Below are 18133 nucleotides of genomic sequence, written 5' to 3'. Positions count from 1 at the left end.
TTGCTAAAAGGAAGTAGGCATTTGCTAGGAATGCAGCCTATGGAAATGATCTAGGCCACCAGGGATGAACAACATGTGGGAAAGAACAAAGACTGTGTGGTGCCTCATAAACTTTTGACTTTGATATCTGGGTAGATGGTGGTACAATTATTCGATACAAAGAATGTAAGAAGAAAAGGCTCTTCTATTATTATTTTTTTATTATTATTTATCAGTAGAACCCAAGGAAAAGAAGGCCTTGGCAGAGTTAGGAATTTGGATGCCAGCAATTCCTCTGCCCACCTGCCTGTTACCACTCTCAAACTCAATAGGAAAGATCATGATTTCTATCTGGGAGTATTCAGTGCTGAGTTAAAGATGGCCACCAGAAGACAATACAGATAGGACCAGAAGGGTTTCTCTATATGCAAACATTTTGGGGGGGCCAGACAATGTTAATGATGTAATTCAGTGTGTTTATATTTGGGGGGGGCGGAGTAGCCAAAAGAAAAGGAAAATTCAGTGCCCAAAGTATCTCACACACCTGGTAATATCCACATCTCCACTGGATAGTCCCTGTCCCGGATTTATTTCTAACTGCTCTATGTTGCAATTATTGTGTTGCTCTTCATGGAAGTAGTTGCAGCAGAAATCCTAAATAAATACAATAAAATACTACCTAATGCCTGAATGGCATTGGGTTTAAAAACATCAAAATATACCATTACTAAGAGGGTTACCTCACCCTATTAAGTCCTCAACACCTTTGGTCTGACCACAGGTCTATAAATATCTGTGTGTTAACAGAAGATAGGAAGAATAAGAAAAATCTGGCATGTGTTGCCACCTGTGTAAAACCTTCTAGTCCATCCTCCCCTCCTGCCCTACCACACACAGGACAGCCTTACATGAAACAGGAATCCCTGAATCATAATTTTGGTTAAAACATAAGAACCTATAGTTTATTTTAAAAATGCTAATAGAGTTACAGGAAGAGAAAACATATCCTGGAAGCCTCAATGACAAAACAATTCTTTGAGGGGAAAAAATGAACTTGTCAAAGTAGCAATAAAGTAGAGTAGGGAAGGTCTAACATTTAGCAGAAAATTATAAAATAGCCAAGCCTAATGGGGATGGTGTAATGCAGTAGGGTGAAACAGGCAGAGAGAGTGGCCTCAATTTCCTCCTTTGCACGATGAGAAATTTGCAATAGATCAATCACCTCAAAAGACTCTCCAATTTAAAAATAACCCTTTAAGCACCTATCAATTTTTTTTGCTGCTGCTGCGATTATTATACAATCTGTGCAGCTAAGACAGGCTGGGAATTTTGGTGATTCTCATTCTCATCTACAATCATGTGAGGTAAATATTATCATATATCCTTTTGCATATTACAATAGTAAACATCAATATTTGTGAGTGCTTAACACATGCCACACACTGTCCAAAGGCTATATATGTACATATTAATTCACTTTATCTCCCAATAACCCTATAAATAGTTATGATTATTATTAACCCCATTTTATAGATGAAAAGGGTGAGGCACACACAAAGAGATGAGAAAATGTGTTCACAGATAGCAGTGACCAAGCCAGGATACAAACCCAGGGAGTTTGTCTCCAGAGACTACACTTGACAGATGAGACCTTTCAGACCTTTGAGACTTTTGGAGTTTACATTACTTTGGCTACCAACTAGCACAGCTAGATTCAGATCCAAATGTATATTGGATTCCAAGGCCCATATTCCTTCCACAATCACATACTTGGGAAAGAATGGCTGGCTTGAAAGAGAAAAATAGCGTGAAAAATTGTTTAGTTTACACCCTACTCAATGCTATTCATCGTAATCCATCCCCCACCTATCCTGCCCCACTGAGGTGTTGTAGAGGGCAATTGTGCAGAGAAACAACTCATTTCTGTATCTGCTGTAGGTGAGACACTGAGCCAAACAGACAAAAAAAGCAGGGGGAGGGGCTCAGTTTCTTTACTCTGGCTCTAACAGCAGAGCTTTTGTTCAAAAGTCATGCAGATAGTAACATTTTGGTCAACAGGCAGGAGCAGATGGCTTTTCCTCAGCCATAGAAGTCCAACCATCAAGCTACACAGCTGTCCAGATTTCATACTAAAGCTCTGTCATCAATTCACTGACTGCTCTGTAATGCTCTCTTGGCCCCCATGTGTTAGTTAAATCACTAGAGTGTTTACAAATACACTATGATGTGCTAAAAAATACCTGCAAGGTGGAAACATGCTTCCCTCGAATCTGAAGCCAGCTGAACAGTTTCTCATTGCAACTATATACTAATATTTTATTAAAATTTTTCTCTTATTGTCATGCTTACTCTGACATATTTTTCCACTTCAGCTTATTATTTAACTCCCACACTAGATTAAGTATGATTTCCCTGTTTATGTACAATCTCCTTGTCTCCTCTTACTCCCCAAATAGGTTTTGGACTCAATAGGAGAGACAGTAAAAATTACAAGAGAATTCAGAAAATATTAATAGAAAAAAAAACACAAACAACTGCTCTAGCCAAACCCTCAAGGATTTGGTTTCTTGTGTTTTTATTTTGGAGGTAGAGGGGGCACAGAATGACTAAAGCATCTGTCTACAAGCCTACATAATTCACTCCTTATGGGAGGCATTATTATTTTATATTATATTTTTGAATACTTGTTTTCTGATTGTAAAAGTAATAAATATTTATGGTAAAATTTTTGAAAAAGTATAAAAGAAAAATAATAAGTTAATCCTACTACCTGGAAATAGCCACTTTAACACATTCATAGGTGTGTGTGTGTAACATGAAATACACAGAGATACACATAAACCCACATTTAAATTAAAGAGCCAGAAATGGGATAATCTCACACTTTTTCATTATATCATGAAGATATTCCTCAGCCTTAGTTTTGATTTTTTTAAATCCTCACCCAGAATATTTTTATTGATTTGAGAGAGAAAGGAAGGGAGAAGGGGAGGGGGAACAGTGGAAGAGAGGAGAGAGGGAGGGAAAAGGGAGAGAGGGGAAGAAGAAAGGGGATGGGGGAATATCCATTGGTTGCCTCCCTATTGTGCAGGACAATCCCTTACCTTTCCATTATATCATGAACATTTTCCTGAGCCTTATATTTGATTTTTTAAATCCTTACCAGAGGATATGTCTTTATTGATTTGAGCGAGAGAGAGGCATCAATCCATTGTCACCCCTATGTGCCCCAACCAGGGATCGAACTCAAAACCTTTTGGTGTAGGGATGATACTCCAACAAACTAAGCCACCTGGTCAGGGCCCTTAATTTTGATTTTTAATAGCCAGATAATTTACTCTGTGGACCGACCATAATTTACTTACAGTCCCCTTACTATGGAAACTGTCTTCAGTTTATCACCATTATAAATACCTTAGTACATAAAGCTGTACATATATATCTGATATTTCCTTCAGAAATTATCCCTTTTTAAATTAATAATGAATCCACATTACTTACAGGAACATTGGAAGACACAAATAAGCAAAAACAAAGCTGTAATTTCTTTGTTTTAATACTTTTGTGGATATCCTGCAGACTTTTCTTTATATTATACACACATAGACACAAGCACATATATTAAAATGGATCATACCATAAAAAATATCAGTTAACTAATAACAGTTACCATGCATTGAGCACTTACCACATGCCAGACACTGTGATTTTCTAATTTAATACTCCCAGCCACCCTATGCCTTAGCTCAGCAGTTCCAAAACTTATCTACACATTGGACTCACCTGGGGAGCTTCCAAAATCCTGAGTGCTGCATCCTGTCCCCACAGATTTTGATTTAATCAAGCTGAATGAGGCCTGAGCCCGACAGAGGTTTAAGAGATCCCCAGGGGATACTAATGGGCATGTACAAGTTGGGAACTATTAGGTTCCCTGCTATTTTGCTGCTACTTTATCCTTCTTTTACTGATGTGGAAGAACACTAAAGTCAGTAAATTCCCAATATCATGCAGTTGATAAAGCTGGGATTTCAATCCAGCTCTAAGCTCAGAGCCCAGACTCTTAACTATTGATATTTTGAGATCTGCTTCCCCTGTCCCACCATTTGACATCATCTTGTGAACCTATTTCTATGTTAATAAGTAGAAGTCTACATTATCATTTTTAGTAACTACAGTATTCCATTTACCAATGCACCAGAATCCAAGTGCTATCCATTTTCCCACTATAGAAAATGTTGCAATCAATATCTTTATTGATACATTTTTCTGTACATCCTTCATTATTTCCTTAGGATAAATCCAAGAAAAGAGTTGCTGGGTCAAAAGTTTTTGATAAATATTGCCAAATCAATATTCTCGTCAGAAGTGTATGGGAATGTCTCTGCCAAGACTGAGTTTTGCCATTCATTGCTTTTTTAATTTAATCTTTATTGTAATTTTTTTCCATTACCATTTAGTTCCTTTATACCCCCCTCCCCCCAGCTATCACTACAGGGCTGTCCATGTCCATGAGTCGTTTTTCCTTTTTGCTTGATGACTCCACCCCCTAACCTCCACCCTGCCAGCTGTCATCCTGCTCTCCATCTATTATGAGTCTGTCTCTATTTTGCTTGTTAGTTCAGTTTATTCATTAGATTCCACATCTGAGTGAAGTCATATGGTATTTGTCTTTCACCATCTGGCTTATTTCACTTAGCATAATGCTCTCCAGGTCCATCTATGCTGTTGCAAAAGGTAAAATTTTCTTCTTTTTTACAGCTGAGCAGTATTCCATTTATGTAAATGTCCCATAGTTGTTTTATCCATTTAACTACTGGTGGACACCTGGGCTGCTTCCATATGTTGGCAACTATAAATAATATTTCTGTGATCATGGGGGTACTTATGCTCTAATCATTTTTTAAATTTTTTAAAATTTCTTTTGTCTTTTTTATTGTTGTTCAAGTACAATTGTCTCCATTTTCCTCCCACCACTCCCACCCACCACATCCATCCCCACCTCCCATCCTTGATCCTACCCTATTTTGGCTTTTTCCATGTGTGCTTTATACATGTTCCTTGATGACCCTTCCCCCCTTCCCCCCCCCATTATCTCCTCCCACCTCCCCTCTGGTTACTGTCAGTTTGTACTTTATTTCAATGTCTCTGCTTATACTTTGCTTGCTTGTTTGTTTTGTTGATTAGGTTCCACTTATAGGTAAGATCATATGGTACTTGTCTTTCACCACCTGGCTTATTTCACTTAGCATCATGCTCTCCAGATCCATCCATGCTGTCATGAAGGGTAGGAGCTCCTTCTTTCTTTCTGCTGCATAGTATTCCATTGTGTAAATGTACCATAGTTTTTTGATTCACTCATTCACTAATGGGCACTGAGGTTGCTTCCAGCACTTGGCTATTGTAAATTGTGCTGCTATGAACATTGGGGTGCATAGGTACTTTTGAATTGGTGTTTTAGGTTGAGTCCATTTTTAATTTTTTTGAACTATCTCCACACTACTTTTCACAGCAGCTGCACCAGTCTGCATTCCCAACAACAGTGCAAAAGGGTTCCCTTTTCTCCACATCCTCATCAGCACTTGTTTGTTGATTTATCAATGATAGCCATTCTGATAGGTATGAGATGATATTTCAATGTGGTTTTAATTTGCATTTCTCTGATGATTAGTGACATTAAGCATATTTTCATATGTCTATTGGCCATCTCTATATCCTCTTTGGAGAACTGTCCATTCAGGTCCTTTACCCATTTTTTAATTGGGTTGCTTTGGGGTTTTTTGGTGTTAAGTTTTGTAAGTTCTTCAAAAATTGTGGATATTAACCCTTTATCAGATGTATCAGCAAGTATATTCTCCCATTCTGTGGGTTGTCTTTTTATTTTGTTGATGGTTTCCTTTGTTGTGGAAAAACTTTTTAGTCTGATGTAGTCCCATTTGTTTATTTTTTCTTTCGTTTTCCTTTTCTGGGGAGATATATTGGATAAAATACTGTTATGAGCAATGTTTGACATTTTGCTGCCTATGTTTTCTTCTATCATTTTTATGGTTTCAGCTCTAACATTTAAGTCTTTGACACATTTGGAATTTATTCTTGTGTGTGGTGTAAGAAGGTGATCTAGTTTCATTTTTCTGCACATATCTGTCCAATTTTTTCAACATTATTTATTGAATAAACTATCTGTAGCCCATTGTATGTGCTTGCTTCCTCTGTCAAATGTTAATTGACTATAAAGGTGTGGGTTTATTTCTGTGCTCTCTATTCTGTTCCACTGATCTATGTGTCTGTTTTTATGCCAGTACCAAGCTGTTTTGATTACTATGGCCTTGTAGTATAGTTTGGTATTAGGTAGTCATTCCTTCAACTTTGTTCTTTTTCAAGATTCTTGGGGCTATTTGGGGCCTTTTGTGATTCCATATAAATATTTGAAATATTTCTTCTAGTTCTGTGAAATACATCATTGGAATCTTCACAAGAATTACATTGAATCTATAGATTGCTTTGGGTAGTATGGACATTTTAAAGATGTCAATTCTTCCTATCCATGAACACAGTATGTGCTTCCATTTACGCGTATCTTCTTCAATTGCTTTCTTCAGTGTCTTATCATTTTCTGAGCAGGTCTTTTACATTCTTGGTTAAGTTTATCTCTAGGTAATTTTTTGTGGCAATTATGAATGGGATTGTGTTCTTAATTTCTGTTTCTGTTAGTTTATTATTGGCATATAAAATGCAACTGATTTCTGGATATTAATTTTGTGTCCTGCTATTTTTCTCTATTCGTTTATCAGTTCTAGTAGTTTCTTGGTGGAATTTTTGGAGTTACCTATGTACAGTATCATGTCATCTGCAAATAATGAAGAGTTTTACTCTTCGTTTCCAATTTGCATGCATTTCATTTCTTCTTCTTGCCTGATTGCTGTAGCTAGGACTTCCAGCACTATGTTGAATAGGAGAGGTGAAAGGGATATCCCTGTCTTTTTCCTGATCTTACGGGAAACATTTTCAGTTTTTACCCATTGAATATGATGCTGGCAGTGGGTTTATCATATATGGTCTCTCTTATGTTTAGGTATGTCTCTCTAATCCCACTCTCCTGAGAGTTTCCATTGTAAATGGGTGCTGGATTTTATCAAATGCTTTTTACGCATCTATTAATATGATCATGTAGCTTTTATCCTTCATCTTGTTTATGTGCTCAATTGCATTTATTGACTGCGAATGTTGTACCAACCTTGCATTCCTGGAATAAATCACACTTGATTATAATGTATGATCTTTTTGAGGCATTGCTATATTCTGTTTGCTAATACTTTGTTGAGGATTTTAGTGTCTGTATTCATCAGTGATATTGGCCTATAATTTTCCTTCTTTGTAGTATCTTTATCTGGTTTTGAAATTAAGATAATGCTGGCCTCATAAAATGAGTTTGGGAGCCTTCCCTCCTCTTGAATTTTATGATATAGTTTAAGAAGAAGAAGTGTTAGTTCTTCTTCAAATGTTTGGTAAAATTCTCCTATGAAGCTGTCTGTTCCAGTGCTTTAGTTTGTTGGGAGTTTTTTTATTACTGCTTCAATTTCACTAGGTGTAATTGGTCTATTCAAATTCTCTGATTCCTCCTGATTTAGTTTTGGAATCTGTTGTATGTTTCTAGGAATTTATCCATTTCATGCATGTTGTCCAGTTTGCTGGCATGTAGCTGTTCATATTTCTTACAATCCTTTGTTATTTATTTTGTGTCAATGATTTCTCCTCTTTAATTTCTGATTTTATTTATTTGAGTACTTTCCCTTTTTTTCTTGATGGGTCTGGTTAAAGGCTTATCAATCTTGTTTATCTTTTCAGAGAACCAGCTCTCAGATTCATTGATCATTTGTATTGATTTTTTAGACTCTCTTTCATTTATTTCTGGTCTGATCTTTATTATCTCCTTCCTTCTACTCACATTGGGATTTGTTTGTTTTTTTCCAGTTCCTTCAATTTAAAGTTAGATTGTTTATTTGACTTTTTTCTAGCTTTTTGAGATAGGTGTGTGCTGCTTTGAATCTCCCTCTTAAGACTGCTTTCCCAGTGTCCCACAGATTTTGGATTGTTGTGTCTTCATTTTCGTTTATTTCAAGGCATCTTTTGATTTCTTCATTGATCACATTGTTGACCCACTCATTGTTTAGTAATGTGTTATTTAGCCTCCATTCTTTTTGTATTTTTCAGTGTTCCCTTTGTGATTGATTTCTAGTTTCACAGCATTGTGGTCAGAGGAAATGTTTGATGATTTCAATCTTCTTAAACTTATTGAGACTTGTTTTCTGTCCTAACACATGGTCTACCCTAGAAAACATTCCATGTACAATAGAAAAGTATGTATATTCTGCTGCTTTGGGGTAAAATGCCCTGAAGATATCAATTAAATCCATTACATCTAGTGTGTTGTTTAAGGCTGCTGTCTCCCTGTGGATTTTCTGTCAGGAAGAGCTATCCATTGAAGTCAATGGGGTGTTAAGATCCCTGACTATGATTGTATTTCTATCAATCTCTCCCTTTATGTCCATCAAGATTTCCTTCACATTTTAGGTGGTCTTATGTTGGGTGCATAAATGTTAACTAGGGTTATAGCCTCTTGTTGGATTGTTCTCTTTATTGTTATGTACTGTCCTTATTTGTCTCTTAATACAGCCTTGATTTAAAATCTAGTTTGTAAGAAATAAGTACAGGTACCCACCTTTTCTTTTCCTTTACATTTGCATGAAATATCTTTTTTTCCATTCCTTTACTTTTAGCCTGTGTGTATCCTTCAATCTGAGATAGATCTTTTGGAGGCAGCATATACCTGGGCCTTGTTTTCATATTAATTCAGCTACCCTGTCTTTTGGTAGGAGCATTTAAGCCCTTTACATATAAGGTGACTATTGACAGATACATATGTAGTGCTATTTTATTGTTAGACTGTTTTCCTCTGCTTCTTTTTCTTCTTTTCTTGTTCTTAAAGCAAGCCCTTTAACATTTGTTGCAGTACTGGTTTGGTGTTAACAATCCCCTTTACTTTTCTTGTCTGGGAAGCTCCTTATTTCTCCTTCAATTTTAATTGATAGCTTTTCTGCGTAAAGTAGCCTTGGTTGTAGGTCCTTGCTTTTCATCACCTTGAATATTTCACCCTACTCCCTTCTGGCCTGAAATGATTCTGATGAGTAATCGGATGACAGTCTAATTGGTGCTCCACTGTAAGTAACTACCTGCTTTTCTCTGGTGGCTTTTAGGATTCTCGCCTTATCTTTAAGCCTTGCCATTTTAATTATGATGTGTCTTGGTATGGGCCTCTTTGGATCCCACTTGTTTGGGACTCTCTGAGCTTCCTGGACTTGTGTGTCTTTTTCCTTCACCAGATTAGGGAAGTTTTTTGGTCATTATTCCTTCAAATAGGTTGTCAATCCCTTGCTCACTCTCTTCTCCATCTGGTATCCCCATGATGCAGATGTTGTTATACTTCATGTTGTCCAAAATGTTTCTTAAGCTCTCCTCATTTTTTAAAATTCTTTTTTCTTTTTCTGTTCTGCCTGGGTGTTTTTTTTTTTTTCTACCTTGTCTTCCAAATCACTGATGTGATCCTCTGCTTCATCTGACCTACTGTTTATTTCTCCCAGTGTATTATTTACTTCAGATATTGCATCCTTTATTTCTGACTGGTTTTTATGGTTTTCTATTTCTTTGTTCATGCTGTTGTGTATCCTTATAACCACTACTCTGAACTATTTGATAAATTGCTTGCCTCCATATCATCTAGCTCTTTTTCTGGAGAATTCTCTTGTTCTTTCATTTGGGGTCTGTTTCTTTGTCTTCCCATTTTGCCTGCTTCTTTGTATTTGTTTCTATGTACTAGGTAGATCTGCAAACACTCTGGTGTGGGCCTTTGTCACACGCAGCTTGTGACTGACCCTGTTCAACCTGTTTGGGGTTATCAGCAATCCACAGCATATGACTTCCTCTGCTGGGTCTGTTTGTATGCATAAAAAACAAGGCTCTGTACCAAGGCTACAAGGTCAGCTTTTATCAGCATGAGGCCCAGGAGAGGGTAGGCTGAAGTCTCATAGAACTCCCACAACTCCACCTTAGTTGTTAAACTAATCAATGATATAGCTTCATCTGTACTCAGTTGCCAGGCTTACACTCCACAGGGTGGGGCAAAGTAATTCCTGTGGGTGGGGCTATTGCTTCCCCTCAGGCAAATGCCATTCAGACAGGAGTGCTCTGCCTGAGAAAGATGGCTCCTGAATTATGGGGAGTGACTCAGCACAGGGATCCTGGCAACTGTTCCTTCAGTTTTCTCCACAGAGCCACCAACACCAGACTCTCCTTGAGTGTCTCTAGTCCACTCTGTCCTCCCTCTGCCAGAGCCTAGGGTAAATAGCTGCAAACAGAATGTCATGCATTGGCCCTTTAAGAGGCTAGAGAGCCTCTTAAAGGATACACAGAGGTGTATCTAGCTGTCTCTCCCTGGTAGACAGATACAGCTGCTGTTTTTCACAGATGGATGTTATCTGGGTTCCTTTTCAGCTCTGGTGCTGTACGCTGGGGAGCCCAGCTGAGGTTTAGACACCACACTTCTTAGGGCAGACCTCTGACTGCTGAAATATTGCTCCAGATCTTCAGCTGTCCCCCATGGGAGCCCAGCCAGCCCTCTCACACCTTCTCCTCACTCTCTACCAGTCACATTGTGGTGAAGTGGTTTCTTCTCCCTGTCAGTGGTTATAAGGCTTCTCTCAAGTTAGCATTCAGTTGGTTATCCAGGATGATTTCTCCACAATTTAGTTGTAATTCCAGATTGGTCCCAGGAGGAGGTTACTGTAGCTTCCACTTACTCCTCCAACATATTGGATCACTGGCAGCCAGACACCATTCATTCCTTTTTAATCTTTGCATATTTTACTTGAGAAAATGGTATGTCATTTTAATTCTCCTTTCTTTACTACTAACAACATTTTTTCACTTTTTCTGACAACTTGAATTTCTTTTATGTATTTTTTAATTCCCATTCTTTGCACATTTTTCTAATAAAATACTTGTTTTTTTACAGCTCTGTAAGTCATTATGTATTAAAGATAATGACTTGTGTCAACTGTTTCTAGTTCTCTCATTAACTTTATTTATGGTTTTGTGCAGAAATTTAACTTTTTCATATAGCTGATTATAGTAATATTTTTTAATATTTTCATATTATGCATATAAATATATTCCCTATTTCAAGATTATGTATCCTCCTATATTTTTAGTTCCTTTATCATTTCTCTCTTTTGAAAAAAACTAAGATTCTTTCTTTAATCATTTATGTTTTATTTTTGAAAGTATATTTCATTGATTATGCTACCACAGTTTTCCCAATTCCCCCATCCCCCCCTCCACTCTGGAGCGCCCAACCCTCCAGCATTCCACCTACCCCCCAATCCCACTTAGTTCATGTCCATGGGTCATACCTATAACTTCTCTGGCTTCTCTGTTTCCTATACTATTTTTAACCTCCCTCTGTCTATTTTGTACCTACCATTTACACTTCTTATTCCCTGTACCTCTTCCCTCATTCTCCCCCTCCCTACTGATAACCCTCCATGTGATCTCCATTTCTGTGATTCTCTTCCTATTCTAGCTATTTGCTTAGTTTTTGTTTTTGTTGTTTTTTTAAGGTTCAGTTGTTGATAGTTACGAGTTTGTTGTCATTTTATTGTTCATATTTTTATCATCTTTTTCTTAGATAAGTCCCTTTAACATTTCATATCATGAGGGCTTGATGATGATAAACTCCTTTAACTTGACCTTATCTGAGAGGCACTTTATCTGCCCTTCCATTCTAAATGATAGTTTGCTGGATAGAGTAATCTTGAATGTAGGTCCTTGCCTTTCATGACTTCAAATACTTCTTTCCAGCCCCTTCTTTAATGCAGCTGTTCTGAAACAGGATTATATATTGGAATTGCTTGCAGAGCTTCTTTAAATGCTCACATATTAAGGCTGAGTCACAATTTGGGAGATAAAGCTTGAGCAGAAATACTGTTAAGAGCACCACAGGCAATTCTGAGACATCCCCTCCTTTATTAAGAAACTATTTTAACTTGTCTAAATTTACATTGGTATCATTTTTCCAAATTATTTCAGCGTATTTGTTAAGTACTAAATCATTTCATGAATTTGAAATACTACCTTTATCTTATTTGGTAAGCTCCATGAGAGCAGAGACCATACCTAGTTTTACCAACCATTTTATCTCTAAGGCCTAGTGCCTAGTGCACAGCTGGTACGTCATAAATGTTAACTGAATAAATAAATAACAGTGACAACACAAGTCCCCAGCTTCATACCATCACAAAGTAGTCTTCTCTTCAACATTTTCTTGACTATCAGGACAATAAAACTGATGTTATTAAAATTGAGTTATCAAAAATATTAAATTGTGACCAATACACTCTGTTTAAAGTGGCCAGGAAATGTATTAGAGGGCTCCATTAAATGAAGTCAAAATAATAATGTTGGTCATGTTAAAGGGGTATGGAAATTCTGGTCCAGTTCTCCATGAAGGAACTGGACAGCGCTGACCTGAGAAACTAAGGAAACTTGGCTTCCTCTAGCACTTTGAGTTCCTCAGCTAGCTCCAGAGACTGACTCAGAGCTTCCTTGAGCTGGAGAGCCTATACATAACCTCTTGTATGAGCCCATAGAATGAAAATTAGAGTAGGGAATCAGGAGACCTGAGTTTGAGTCCTATCACTACTACTAACCTATTTGACCATGGGCATGTCACTTAACCTCTAGGGCTTGGGGTAGATGTTTTCTAAGGATCTCTTCAGCTCTAAACCTCTTCTTAAAGATCCAAACAGACTACCACAAGGCAGGGCTTCCGAGGACAACATGAAATCCCTTGCACAGACCAGGATCCCAATCCTAACCCTGGCTATAACAAAATAATAGTGATAATAATAGTAGCCATAGAAGTATAGCAGTAGGAATACAAACATCTATTGTTAAATTTTACTAAGCACTTATTATATGATATACAATATCGTAGACATCATGTCACCACTAATAATAATGGCACACACACTTATAGGACACTTACTAAGTTCCACGTACTTTGCATATATTAACTTAATCTTCACAAAACCCCTATAAAGTAAGTTCTGTTATTATCCCCATTTTACACAGTAGAAAACTGAGACACAGAGAGGTTAATGGTCTTGCCCAAGGTCTCACAACTACCAAATGATGGAACCAACTGAGTTGAATCCAGACCCATACTTTTAACTATTATACCATACTGCCACCCAAACTATCACTGTACTATGCTTGCCACTTCAGAGGCTACAGAAAACAAGAAATGAGGTACAGTTACTTATGTGTAATACTCCCCTCTTCACTAATGGTAGAAAAAAATAGGTTTGACTCCAATGTAATTTTAAACAGATATTTCAGGGCCTGGGATAGCAAAATATATTAGTTATTAATAAAATAATGAATTACCTTTTATTGAAAATTGTTATCCATTAACATGTCTGTGTTATAAAATAAATAAATAATTCACTACTAATGACATCTGCATTAAATACAGAGAAAACACACAAACTCTTCATGCACCATTTGGAACAAAATTTCAGATCCCCACCTGCACAAACTCCAGTTCCATACTTTCAGAATTGACCTGACAGCCCACAGTGTCTCAAACAAAACAAGCCAACGAAACAAGGTACAGTAACTTCCCACCATCTCTTTGGCCTTCTCATCACCTCCCACATTCCCTATCTGAGTGAATAGCACCAATTGCTCAGGCACCCAAACTGGGTGTCAACTGAGGCTCACTTCCTCCCACATCCAGTCACAGAACATTTCTAGAATTCATTCCATTCTCTCTATCTTTGTTGCCCCTGCTTCTGCTCAGACCTTCACCATCTCTAACCTAAACCACTATACCAGAAACTTCCCAAATGGCTCTTAACTTTCATTCCTTCCAGCTTCAACCCCACTTCAACACTGCTGCCAAAGTCATCTTTCTAAAACAAAATCTGATTATATTACTTCCCTGTTTAGAATCTTTGTCTTCAGGATAAAGTGTAAAGTCCTCCCTAGAACACACAAGGCTCTTCTTTTATCTGGCCCCCTTACTACCTTCCCAGCTTCATCTGAGGTCAAGCCCCTCACATCTCACATGAGGCAAATGGAGCAACTTGGAAGTTCCTGAACAGTGCTTCTCTGTCTGCCCAGAATTCAATTCTCTCATTTGCCCATCTGGCAAACTCCCACTCGTTTTTTTGTTTTTTTTTTTTCAGACCAGCTCAAAACTCAGAGTTCATTATGCTTTCTTCTGGGCGTCTATCACATTTTGTACCTCTCCCTATTATAACACTCATTCAGCCTGACACAGTTTTTGTCTCTTTCTCATAGGACAAGGAACTGTCTAGGGTTCCCTGACTTACTCATTTCTGTATTTTGTTTGCTGGATGAAAGAATATATCAGGATTTGAACAAGAATATTCAAGCTGCTCCTGATAATTGCCCATTATATGAGTCAAAGCAGGCATACAGGCCAAATTCCATTTCAACAAATGTCTTTAACTTGACAATCCTCTTACATCAAAAACAGTTTGTTACATTTGTGTAACTACATACTTGAGGCCATAACTGATAGTAGACAGTTTTAAAAGCTACATTAGACCACCAACAAACCTACATGTTGTATATTTATAGACATCTGAGCTCTTCATTCTACCCCATCTTTAACCTTTTGGGGGTCATAGACAATTTGGGTAGGGTTTATCTATCATTTCTTAAACCTACACTCCTTTTTGATAAACATAAAAATCCTACACACCCCTGGAGATTCTGATACTCTCCCAAAGGGCCCAATCCTCAACTCCACCAAAAATAAAACATAACTCTGAATGGTAGCAATTCACAGGTTCACAAGAGATGTAATCCAGGCAAGATATCATTGAGCTTTGCTCTCAAGTAGTTCATAACATTAAAATAGGCAATTTCTTTCTGTCGCCAACCATAAACATTGTAACTTTAAATATGCTTTAAAGTCTTTACTGGGAAGAGGAAGCCAGAGAGGTGTCAACATCTATCTCCCCCACCTTTGAGAACCTTATGATAAAAAAAAATTGCCACAAACCAATGAAAGGCACAAATATGAAAAAAATATCCAGTTTCCTAACATATATCTCCCCACAAGCACATGTTCAAACAAAGGGAGTTTTTTGAAAATGCTTCTGGCAAGATATTTTCCTTCTACTTCTCCCATCACCCCTCCATGCCCACTTTAAAATAATTTTAACTTCTAGCAAGCAGTGGCTTCTTTTAAACTAATATGCTTTGTCCTTGTGAAGACAAAGGGTTAAATTAAAGAAACAGCTGGCTGCCTGCCACTAGCAGGGAGGGGGGTAGGGATGGAGGATGGAGAAGGAAGAAAAACCAGTTAGAGGAATGAGTGCTAATTTCTTACCCTGCCACATGGCCATGTTGATCCTATCCACTCCCACGTTGGGGTCACAGGCTCAGAGTTTCCCAGAGACCCCAGTGTTGTTGGAAAGCTTGAATGGGATATAAGTGGAACACCAGCAGTATAGCCTTACTCTCTTCCAGATGCTCACACCCCAAACCTAAAAATGTAAAAATAAAAATAGGTATCTAAATGAAAAAAAAATTTCAAATCCTTGAAAATTGTCTCCTATTCCTCCCTGAACCTCTCTTTCAAAGATATACTGACACAGATAGTATCAAGATCTCCCCCTAAGCAGCAAGGGACCACTGAAGGATAAAATGGAGAGATCTAGAGTCAGTTCATATTGTCACTGAGTGCTGCCCAATTCTACATAAATCACTGGGTCTTCAACAAATGATTTTTAGAATCTCGAAGGATGGGTGGTTGGATGAGATCATCGCTAAGCATCTTTCCTATCTTTACATTCCATGCTTTTGGAAATGAAGAGCAACATAATATCTGCCCTCTCCAAACTCCCAAGTTTACATTTTTAAAAATGTAGAAGGGACAGCAAATTTTGTGACTGCTTAAAGTTTAAAATAGATCTTGTGTTAGGAAAAGAAAGGAAGCATAATAAAAAGAGTGATGCCCTCTGGGTGGCTCTTCCTTATACTTTGCCACACTTTGCCAGTGTCCTATGGGGAGCAGTTGTTGCTTTTATAATGCGGGGGGGTGGGAGATCCAAAAAAAAAGAAAAAAAGAAAATAGTAATTTAAGTAAAGTCAAATTAATTCAGCTCATTCCTATTTTTGAAACGTCAAATTCAGTCTTAGGACAATACTACTAGCAAGGATATAAAAGGTGCTAGGAATGGGACAAAAAAATGAAAGGTCTGGCTACTTTGATTTCAAGATTTAATATATTAAACACTTTGCTTCTTTATTTAAACAAGTTCTTAATTAATAAATAGGTCTTCCTTATTTAGCATATGAGCCAACCTGCATTTTTAGAGAAGTCCTCACCTTTCTGACCTGGTGAACATCAAAGTACATTGCTATTTCCATAGCTTTTACACAAGCAACACCTCCACCCTGAAATGAAAGCACTAGTGCAGTACTGAAGACTAATACAAACTTGACAGTCATCATTTTGGCCTTCTTTAATGAATTTTTTTAAGGACAAAGTGTGAATGTGTACACTAGTCCCAAAAACACCAACAGAGAAAAGATGATGCGTTGAATAAGGAAAAGTTCACAAACTCCTAAGATGGATTCGCCAGGGGGATGGGGGGAGCGCCCTGATGACTTATCTGGAACCTGGGACAGTTTTGGGTCTGCCTTCTTTTGCAATTAAATAGTAGTGATCTATGCCTGGTAAGATCAGATGAAATTTAACATCTCTTAAGTCTAGCCCAGATAATTGCTGAAAATGTATGGAGTTTACATAAAGCTCATTCTCACTGGCTTTTTATGCTCCACACTTCTGGATTTCCCTCATCTTTTCGAGGTAGCTTACACTGACGTTATCACACAAGCACACGTACAGCTTCACTTGGCAGTCCAGGAAACTGATTTGCTCTGAAATGTATAATGGTAAAGGCGCATCAATGTGAAAAGAAAGCCCTTCGTGCTGAAGGCTCTCAGGCACAAGCGGGGAAAGTCTGGAGAGAACCGGTTACCCTCCTTAATTTGGAAAAGGAAAACTCGCAGCAACTAGTTTTCCGAGAGTTTGTACTCCTTCTCTAAGACCCACGCCAACCTGAGAATCTAGAGCAGGATAAAGAACGGGGCCTTGACAGAGCTTTACCAACTAAAGCCACTCTGCTCCAGTCCTGGAAAGGGGACGTCTGCAGCTAACCTCCCCCATTCAAGAGCGGGTAGGGCTTAGTGTCGCTCCGCAAGAAAACTTTGCTGGGACAGCGCAGGGACCCTTGGCTCGTAGACTAGGGCTGAGCTCCCGAGAAGATGCCGCCCTGCACTGGCTAGAACTAGCCGATCTAACTCTGAGTGCCAGGCGGCGGCGGCCGGGCATGGGGACACCCCCATCTCCTGGGGGCCGAACCAGCCGGGAAGCGCTTCCCAGTGTCGCTGCGCCCAGGGGGTCCTCCGGGGATGGGTCCGGGGCCAGCGGGCCGCGAAGGACCTGCTAGCGACCCGACAGCTCATCTGTCTTTACCTTTCGCCGAGGTCAGCAGCGTGGAGCTTGTGTCTGCCACTGGCAGGCCAAGCGCTCTCTCGGCTCTGGCGTTCAGAACACCAAGTTGAGCTAGCGCCCCACGTAGCCGGCGAGCTTCATTCACAGCCCCGTGGGGAGGAGAGGGAGCTGAGCGGGCGCGCGGTTCATGTGACAGGCGCCTGGCCAAGTATCCGCCAAGCACGTCTGCGCCTGCGCGCCCTGGCAGGCCCCCTCCACACCTCGGCCGAGCCCGGCGGGGGCGACGCCAGCCTGGGAGGCTGTGGAGCCGAGACTGCAGCTGAGATCTAGATGCTGGGAGGTGTTTCCGCGTGCGCAGCCGCAATAAGCGTCCCCGCTCGCTGCCATATTTAATGAGGACTAGGCGGATCCTAACCTAGTGCTGGGCGTGTCAATTACTTTTGAAAGAGAAATACTGCATTACGTCTCAAAGTTCTGAGCCTGCGTTACGTGTTTTGGTTTTGTCCGTAGAGTGAAATTGTTTGTCCCGAGGTTCTGGCCACAGAA

General features: G+C 39.0%; 1 protein-coding gene across 3 annotated transcripts in view; it reads right to left on the bottom strand.

Annotated features, from left to right (window-relative positions):
- Positions 1–17879, bottom strand: part of CLCN5 (chloride voltage-gated channel 5) — a 200207-nt gene extending 182328 nt beyond the window's left edge. For 2 of the 3 annotated variants that reach the window (XM_045860448.1, XM_045860447.1), the window contains exons 1-2: positions 17609–17739; positions 15455–15611 (exon numbers count right to left, since the gene is read on the bottom strand). Coding sequence is in view for 1 of the 3 variants with exons in the window: in XM_045860447.1 (XP_045716403.1) it covers positions 15455–15470 (16 nt within the window). In the remaining 2 variants the exon portion in view is untranslated. Of the gene's footprint in view, positions 1–15454; positions 15612–17608 lie in introns of all 3 variants that reach the window. The other variant, XM_045860450.1, reaches the window with a different exon arrangement.
- Positions 17880–18133: the final 254 nt, after the last annotated feature.

This window comes from Phyllostomus hastatus, unplaced genomic scaffold (genome assembly GCF_019186645.2).
Source record: "Phyllostomus hastatus isolate PE091 unplaced genomic scaffold, TTU_PhHast_1.1 phas_scaffold_200, whole genome shotgun sequence".
Taxonomy (NCBI): domain Eukaryota; kingdom Metazoa; phylum Chordata; class Mammalia; order Chiroptera; family Phyllostomidae; genus Phyllostomus; species Phyllostomus hastatus.
This window is presented reverse-complemented; position numbering and strand designations above follow the sequence as displayed.